We start from the raw sequence: 8785 nt of genomic DNA, 5'->3' as shown, positions 1-8785 counted from the left end.
AGTGTTGTAACACCAGTCAAGGGTTTGGATTCCCACACCGGCCAGCTGCCAAAAATAAAATGAACATAAAAATTTTAAATAATATAGGAAAGTACACAGAAAGTAAAAATCACCCCAAATCGCATCACTTAGGGAAATCACTGTTCATATTTCAGTTAATATTCCTCTCTACTGATAAACGAATCTGAATTTCAGATTATTTCTCTAGTAGAATTATTAGGTCAAAAGATTTGGCCTCGCTTAAGGCAACGTGTAATTTCTCAGCCTTGAAATTTCGACCTAGAGGTAGCTAACTTCTTTTGGGACTGATTTTAGCTTCCAAATCCAGAATGTGCCACAAATGGCCACAGCGGGCAAGGTCCTATATTATTCCTCTTAAAAACAAAGCCATCAACGTTCGGGAAGATGTTAGAGTCCCGATTTCAGAGAGAAACTAAAATCAAGCCACTTTCTGCCTGGAGCCAGCGCTCTCCTCACGTGACGCCCCTGCTTTTCCTTTAAATGCCCGCCCACGTGACCGCAGACGTGCACAGACGGAGGAGATTCACGCCTCAGGGTAAGCAGTCTTCCCTCCCCTACTTTCGCGGCCCTAAGGTTTCTGGCATTCCCTCCCCGGAAACCACAACTCTGGTGAAGACTTTCTCTTCCTCATCTCACGTCGTGTCACCTGTCCTCGCTCCTTTCCGTCAGCCACAGGCCCTAGGGCTCCCTCTTCCCTACAGAATCCCACCTTCCCAAGGAAAGGCCGACAGGAAACTACAACTCCCGGAGGGCGCCGCGGGCCCCGCCCCCGGCGGCGCGCAGTGTAGGTCGGGGGCTGCGGTCCCGCAGTCTTCTCGCCGCGTGCTGCCCGGAGCAAGCGCACTACAGGTCCCGTGGCTCTTCGCGCGCCAGCCGGACCGGGGTGGGGCGGGGCTGGAGAGGCCGGGGCTGGCGGGCGGGCGGGCTGGCGGAGGAAGGGGGTGGGAGCGGAGGCGATGGAGGGGAGGAGTGGGGGCATGGGGGAGGGAAGGGGAAGGGAGGCCGGAGGCGGGGCCGAGCCGGAGCCGGAGCCGGAGTCTGAGCCGGCGGTTGCAACGGAGGTGGTGATGTCGGTGCAGGTTGTGTCAGCAGCGGCTGCCGCCAAGGTGCCTGAGGTGGAGCTGAAGGACCTGAGCCCCTCCGAGGCGGAGCCGCAGCTAGGACTGAGCACGGCGGCCGTGGGCGCCATGGCCCCCCCGGCGGGCGGCGGAGACCCTGAGGTGCCAGCTCCCGCCGCGGAGCGGCCCCCGGCCCCCGGCCCGGGCTCAGGGCCCGCCGCGGCTCTCAGCCCAGCCGCCGGGAAGGTGCCTCAGGCGTCGGCCATGAAGCGGAGCGACCCGCATCACCAGCACCAGCGGCATCGCGACGGCGGCGAGGCCCTAGTCAGCCCCGACGGCTCCGTCACCGAGGCGCCGCGCACAGTCAAGAAGGTATTGGGGCCGGGCTGCCTCTTGTGGAGAGGAAGGGAGGGCGGGGAACCGCAGATCCTCTCGGCACAGCGGCACCACCCTCCACGCCCTCCCTCCGATCATAGGAGCAGAGACCCCTTTTCCCCTCAAACCCTCTCTCTCCGAGATGCCTCCACCCGGCCCCCAGTGCGGGGGAGCGGGGACTCCAGGTGGCACGGTCGTACTTCACTATGAGTAACATGGAGGTAGCGCTGTCCCCTACTACTTGGAATAGGCAGAGGTATCTAATACTACACCCCGCGCCCCCGACACACTCCCGTGTCTTATTTTCCAGACTATCCGGGGAGGAAACCCCAAAGATAGACAAAAACCTTACCGTTTGCAGGAATTCACCCAGCAATAAGGGTGGAAAGATCTTTTCTACTTGGAGAACGAGTAAGCAGTACTTACCTCGCATTGAAATCCTCAGTTGTCTGGTTTCTGTCCACATGATGACTTTTTGCCTTTCTGTGGCCAACCACTTACACAGATGCTGGGCCCTTCATTTCCAGCTACTGCAGTATCCTTGCATCTTCTCAATGTAGAAGACTAATGGAGAGATTCTCTTCATTCTTTTATCTTAAAAGTTTGGTCTTTCCCTCTCAGTAGTTGGTCATTAGGATCATCAGAGTGTATGAAGAGAATGATTGTTTTATTGGTTCCTTTATTGTAATCTGAAAGTGTTAGGAAGAAATGCTGCTACTTTTGGGAAAGATGATCATGGTGGGGCTTTCAGTCTCAGCTGTGAGTTTCTTTCAGATGTAGTTTTGACGAGGCCTCAAACACCAAGGAGCAAGTGTGCTTAGATGTATGAGTGTGATACCCCGTTTTACGTGTACATCGGCTATCCATGGTGTGTCTATCTTAAAGCTAAATCGACACGGAAAAAAAGGCAAATATTGGAAAAGACAGAGATGTGGATCATATAAAAAGGGCTCTGTTATGGCTCTAATTTCCTAGGCACAATGTGAACAGAACGATTTATGTTATTTTTAATTGCCGTGAATGATTTTTAATTGCTTTATCAGAACAGCAATAAAAGAATGTGAAGTGCATTGATTTTATTCTGTGTAGGACTCAGCTGAATTGAAATCTTGGATCCAGCCTAACTTTTTGTTGTAATAGACTCATAATTATGGTATAACAGATAACCCTTTCATTCTAACTACCCAGATATAGGTGATAAATGATGTCAGAGGCAAGACTGAAAGAATTTGTTTAATAATGCTTTTTTCCACAGCATTTTTGTTGTTTGCAGCATGAAACTCATTTTGAAGGAATTATAGTAGAAAGAGGCAGCCAGGGGCACCAGTGCTGGTGAACACCTAGATATAAGGCTGGAAATCTGAAGCATATTTCTGGCTAGTAGAGATGCTTTATAACTTTGGTCAAATATTTTTCTTGTGATTAAGAGTCTTTGTATGTAAAATCTGTAATTTGATTAGATCTCTTGAGGGTGTTTAACAAATTGCTTTTAGAGCATGGAGTATACAGTCAGGCAGACCTGGGTTTGAATTCTAGCACCCTCACTACTACCTTATGAGTAATTTCCAAATTCTACAAATCACAATTTCCTCTTCTGTAAAATGAGGTTACTAATTATGATTGAGGATTAGAAATATTTGTAAATAGCTTAGCATTGAACTTGGCACATATAGTAGGGTCTTAAGAAATGATGGCTTTTATTATTATGAAAATTGATTTTTATTTTACCCCTTCCATCATGGCTTAAGTGCCACCATGACCTCTTCTGAAAGGTACACACAATTCAATAGATTCTATATAAAGAATTTAAAAAATCACAGGCCAGCATACCACAGTCTGTTTTTCTTAATTCTAGATGTGCTTCTTGACCATTTTTCTTGTCGCAGAACCACCTTCTTCCTGTTTTTTCAGCATCAAAATACATGTTCCATGATTCTAGATTTACTCAGCAGCCTCAAGGCTATGGAAGACAGGGCTGAGCTTGCCTTACAATGTTAATTGCACCAGAAAACAACTCTGCTGAAAGTTAAGCAGGTGAAGCTGGGCAAGGATGCAGCTGTATGAAACAATTAAGGGCATTGCTGAGCTGCTTTTTGGGGACAGAATCTTTAACCTTGATAATGATTTGGCTAAATGAAAATAAGTGCATGAGACTGCCCTTCTTTCCCCAAGTTGAAAGTCACCTTACCAAGGGACTACAGTGTGACATTTTGATGTGTTGAGCCATTCTTGATTCTTAGATTATCTATTTAAATAATCATTCTGCCCTTGACTCCCTTCTGCTTTTATTATAGTGTATAGGATTGAAATAGCTGCCTTTGGCTATGTAACTGGTGACTGTTGCTTTTATTTTGTAACCGTCACGTACAGACTTTAAGTCACATTTCTACGCATGGTTTCCCTTACTGTATTCATGTACTGTCATCAGTTTTCTTAGTTCTGTTCCTCTGCTCAGCCACACAAGGGAAATAAACTTTTTCCAAGAGCCAAGTACAGTAGCTAACAGGAATGAACATATGGTGTGCAGGTTACTCACCCACATCTTATCTTTGGCACCTGCCTGCATCGTGTAACTTGTGGTGCTCTGGGGGTCAGATCTTGTCTTTGTAGCTATGATATATTTATATGTAATGTCCTTCTTCATAAGCTCACATAAGTGAACCCAGCAAACCAAAAATCTCTTTAAGAACTAATTTGTGAAAAGGGAAGATAAATTCCACAGCGAATGCTGCAGCAGTAGGTCAGAGGATTTCTTCCCTATGTTCTTGAAAATGGGTGATAGGAGTGTTGGAGCTCAGCAGGGAAAATAAGGCAGGAGAGGATTTATTTCCGAAAAGTTAAAACTTTCTGACAGTAAGGCTGCAAACTAAAGGACCTCAACTAGTTTGTGCTTACATCAGTATCAGTAATGACCATGTTCAAACAGACTATTTCTTTTGGCAAACATATCCACCTTGCACTGGCTTTGTTGCTGTCAGGAGAGAATGAGTTGAGCCATGTTAGCACTTTCCTGCCCTGAATTGTTTAAGCTCTTGATTTAGTTAATTATAGATTACTGAAATGGAATGTTTGGGATATGGGCAAGGGAATGTGGGAGCAGTATGACTACTTTTTTGCCACTTATAAAAGTACAGCTTTGAAAAGTTCAGTGAGGCAATTGGCAGTTGGACACTAATAATAGTTACCATTAATTGACCTTTTATGTGCCAGAAATTGTCATAGTCATTTCTGTAATCCTCATAACAAACAGTCTGAGATATAGGTGGTATTATCTCCATTTTTCAGATGAGGAAATGAGGTTCAGAAAGGTTAAGTGCCTTGCCCAAGATTATACATTTAGAAAGTGGTGGAGGTAGGACTTAAACCCAGATCTGTTTCCAAAGCCCTTGTCTTTTTCATTATACCATGCTGATTCTTTTCTAACCTCTTAGATGCAGGTTTCTGGCCTTCTCCCAGAAGTCTTTTAAAATACTAAGTAAACTCTAAGGTGTGTCTGTCTGGCTAAGGCTTAGGTCATCCCAAGACCAGAGTAAGGAGGGTGTGAGTCAGGGCTTCAGGGAGAGGACAGGAGAAAATTGTACAAATGTAGAAACTCAAAGAATTGTAAAATTAGAATAGGGGAAGAAGAGCATCTTATACAGAAAAGCATTTCAAGATCAGTGATGTACCTTCACATTAGTAATTTACTGATAATCAGAGAAATATATCCTTATTTTTAAAGTTAAAAATAAATCTGGAGTATTTGAGGAATATACTCCTCCTTCCCATTCAGGTAACAATTTTTCCCTGGTCTTTAAGTCCCACCTTCTCTATGAATCAATCTCTGATTAAACCTTTTGAAAACTGGAAGAGGAAACATGTTATATATTCCTGCTATGTACCCAGGCATTGTACTTAGAGCTTTATGTTTCTTCAGTTAACTTTAAGAGCTCTCAGAGTTGTACTTGTTTTATTGAGGAAACTGAGGGTTGGGGAGATAAGGAATTTAACTCAAAGTTACACAGTAATGTGATGGAGCTAACAGAACCCTAATCTGTTTGACTCCAAATTCCAAACTCTTGCTTTTCAATTCAAATATTTCTCTGTTCAAAACTCAGGATTGAATCTTTTAAATCTTAATCTGTGTTTTCTATTTTTTTTTTTTTTTTTAAAAGATGACCGGTGAGGGGGTCTTAACCCTTGACTTGGTGTTGTGAGCACCACGCTCAGCCAGTGAGCGAACCGGCCATCCATATATGGGATCCGAACCCGGGGCCTTGGTGTTCTCAGCACCACACTCTCCCGAGTGAGCCACGGGCTGGCCCTTAATCTGTGTTTTCTAAACACACAAACAAATAAAGGGGGGTGGGGGAAGAAGACAGAATAACCACAAAAATTCCTTGAACTATTTAAGTCAAGTAAACAGATACGATGTGCAGGGGGAGGGGTGGAGGTGGAGAGGAACAGGTAAAGGGGCATGAAAATCAAGTGCAATGTATTTTGAGAAGTTAAATAGAAAAAAATTTTAAAAATTTATTGAAAACAAATTTATTGCGATGTTTTATGGCATAGCAAAGTAAATAAATAAATCTTAATCTGTATTTTTTTGTGGATTTTTCGTTATTGCACTAACAGGCAGTTTCTTTTTCTTCGTTGAACTGGTTGAAGATATATATTTATATATAGAGAGAGAGATACAATATATAGATAGATATATTTTTGGCAGCTGGCTGGTACAGGGGTTGAACCCTGGACTGTGGTGTTATCAGTACCACACTCTAACTTAACAAATATTTTTGTGAACGTTTATGAATTTTCTGAGAAAGCAACCCTTATTGTGCATAATTTGTGAATTCTATTCTCCTTGAACATAGGAAAGATTGAACATTAAGAGCTGTTTTAGGAGGTTTTTCAGGGCTGAAGTTGCAGTTGTGTGTTTTTTATATTTTGAGGACGACTGCTTAGGTCCTTAGTGTCCAGTTAATTGAAGAAATGGGTAGTTCATGAAAAAGGGAGAGTGAGTTCCTATGTTATTTCCTTGACAATGGTCCCCTCCCCCACAGTGAAAAGGAAAAAAAAAGATTTTTTGTAATGTGTATTCAGACCTTTTGTTGAACTGAGTTTATAAAGAATATACAGTTTCTTTCATCATGATAGCTCTTTTTCTTCTCTTTTTCTTTTTTTTTTTAAGTCTTAAATTTAGCAATCAAGGATTATATACCAACTTTAGTGACACTAATGTTAGTAAGTTCTGATAACCCACTACCTTTGGCCCAGCCATAAAGGTACGGCTGAGGTGGATGGCAGAGGCTGAGGTGGATGGCAGAACAATCTCGGTAGTCTTCCTGATCCACCTCCCTGCCCTCATGGTCAGGTGGAAGGTGCAATTAGAGGAGCTGAAATTCCATTCACCCAATAAGAGGCTTAGTGAGCTTGATCAGATTTCTATGGAATGTGTGGAGCTTTTTATAGTAAGAATGACCTATGACCTGAGATTTGGTGAGAGCAGAGCAGAGGAGAAAGCAACGACGATTGAAGTTCTTTCATAATAGTTCCTAAGTCTAGAATTATTTTGATTAAATTAATTAAAACATACGATGTGGATGATTTTCAGTCTCCCTCTTCCCCAGCTGTATTCTGCAACAATCCGATTAGCCATTTTCCCTCTTGGACAGTTGCATTAATAGCTGATGATTTTCTATTCTTTTTTCCAAAGGTCTATCAGTTGAAATTTATCAGTTTGGGGTACCTAATTCTTAGCTCATAACCTGTATTAAGGAAGTGTACAAGAGCTGCTAGTTGAGTTTCTCTGACTATATGGCTTTTCCTTAAAGCCTTTTTAAATATTGCAAACCTGAGACTAAAACTGGCTTCATCTTCCTTACAAACTTATCTCCCACAATGCTCCCAATGTGAACCTTTGTGAGCACTCTGAAAGATCTGATAGTGTTGACTACCTTTTCTTGGAAACTCTTCTTTTGGTTTCGGTGACACTTACAGTGGCTACAATTTATGGAATACTTATTCTGTGCCAGACATCATTCTATTTCATCTCATTTAATCCTTATAACAACTTTATCAATTGAGTAGTATTATCTTTGTTTTACAGATGAGAAAATATAGCCTCAAAGAGAGTAATTAACATGCCCATGGCTTTGCCAATCTGTGATGCTTTTGGGGATCAGTGAGGTGAAACATTTCCCATAGCAATAGTGGGAGGCTTTGCCAGACTGCCAACCCCCTACTGCTCTGACCAAACTTCCATGTGAAGTCTGCTTGAACTTTTGCTGAGACCGCTGTGCAACCCTTCGAATCTCAGGATCTACCTTCCTACGTAGGGAAGCCCAAACCACCATGTATCACATCCCTGTTACTTCAGTCGCTACCAGACGTCCTGTCATCCATTATCTTCCTAATACTCATTCCTTTACCACTCTCTTCATCCGCAGCTGATGCAGTCCACCAACCCTTTCCACTGTGTTCTGTAAACATCTGTCTCCATTATCAGCAACTCTCCATGTAGTGTGAACCTCTAGCAGCAAGATCAAGTCACAGGAGCAACAAGTAGCAGTACTGTTAGGGTTGGCACTTGATGTCTACAACTATAATGATGCACACTAAGCTGCCGCATCTCCTACTTGGCAGTAGCAATCATGACATCTTTGCCAAGCCAATTCTATAATTTTGTATATTTTTAGCTGTGTAGCCCTCACACAGTTTCTCCACTCTGAAAGTTACCTCATATTCCTTTCTGTAAATTCTTTTTCTGTTTAATTCAACCAGAGTTGACTTCTGTTGCTTGTAGAACTCTGAGTGATGCACTAGTTGAACATAACCTTTTTAGTTCCCTGCACCCATGGAGCTGAGAGTGCTAGAGAAAATCAGAAAATCAGGCAGATCAGTGTTACTATAAATTCATAATCATCAGCCTCATATGTGTAATCAGCATTGCCTAGCAATGTTATACATTTCTTTAGTAAGTTGACTTTTCCACTCACTGAAAATGACTATTTCATAGTCTATTTCTTATCCCTCATGTATTCATCTTTTTTATTTTTTAACCAGCAAATAGGCCTTATGCTTCAGAATAAAAACAGAAGCCACCAAATGAGAATTTCTTCATTTTTGTACCTCCCAAATCTACAAACCCATGTGCCTCTGGGATACATTTTTTTCTTTTTCCTTCCTGTTATGACAGAGGAAGGCTTTTTCATTCTATCAAAGACCAGTCCCTCCACAGGTGCTATAATCACATTTTCTCCTGTCTTCTTAAAGAACTTCTTCCTTTTGTCATTTCCTCTTTCTGCGAGATCCTTTTCTTCAGTATTCATATTTGCTCTGCCATCTCCCAT

The 8785-nt window shown here is 42.7% G+C and overlaps 1 protein-coding gene across 6 annotated transcripts in view; it reads left to right on the top strand.

Moving 5' to 3' along the window:
* Nucleotides 1-536: 536 nt before the first annotated feature.
* Nucleotides 537-8785, top strand: part of AHCYL2 (adenosylhomocysteinase like 2) — a 205879-nt gene continuing 197630 nt past the window's right edge. For 4 of the 6 annotated variants that reach the window (XM_063099310.1, XM_063099309.1, XM_063099312.1 and 1 more), the window contains exon 1: nucleotides 1037-1451. In XM_063099310.1, coding sequence (XP_062955380.1) covers nucleotides 1089-1451 — 363 coding nt within the window. In that variant the 5' untranslated portion in view covers nucleotides 1037-1088. Of the gene's footprint in view, nucleotides 557-690; nucleotides 871-1036; nucleotides 1452-8785 lie in introns of those variants that run through there. The other 2 variants (XM_063099313.1, XM_063099315.1) reach the window with 2 other exon arrangements.

Source organism: Cynocephalus volans, chromosome 6 (assembly GCF_027409185.1).
Source record: "Cynocephalus volans isolate mCynVol1 chromosome 6, mCynVol1.pri, whole genome shotgun sequence".
In the NCBI taxonomy this organism is placed as follows: Eukaryota; Metazoa; Chordata; class Mammalia; order Dermoptera; family Cynocephalidae; genus Cynocephalus; species Cynocephalus volans.
This window is presented reverse-complemented; position numbering and strand designations above follow the sequence as displayed.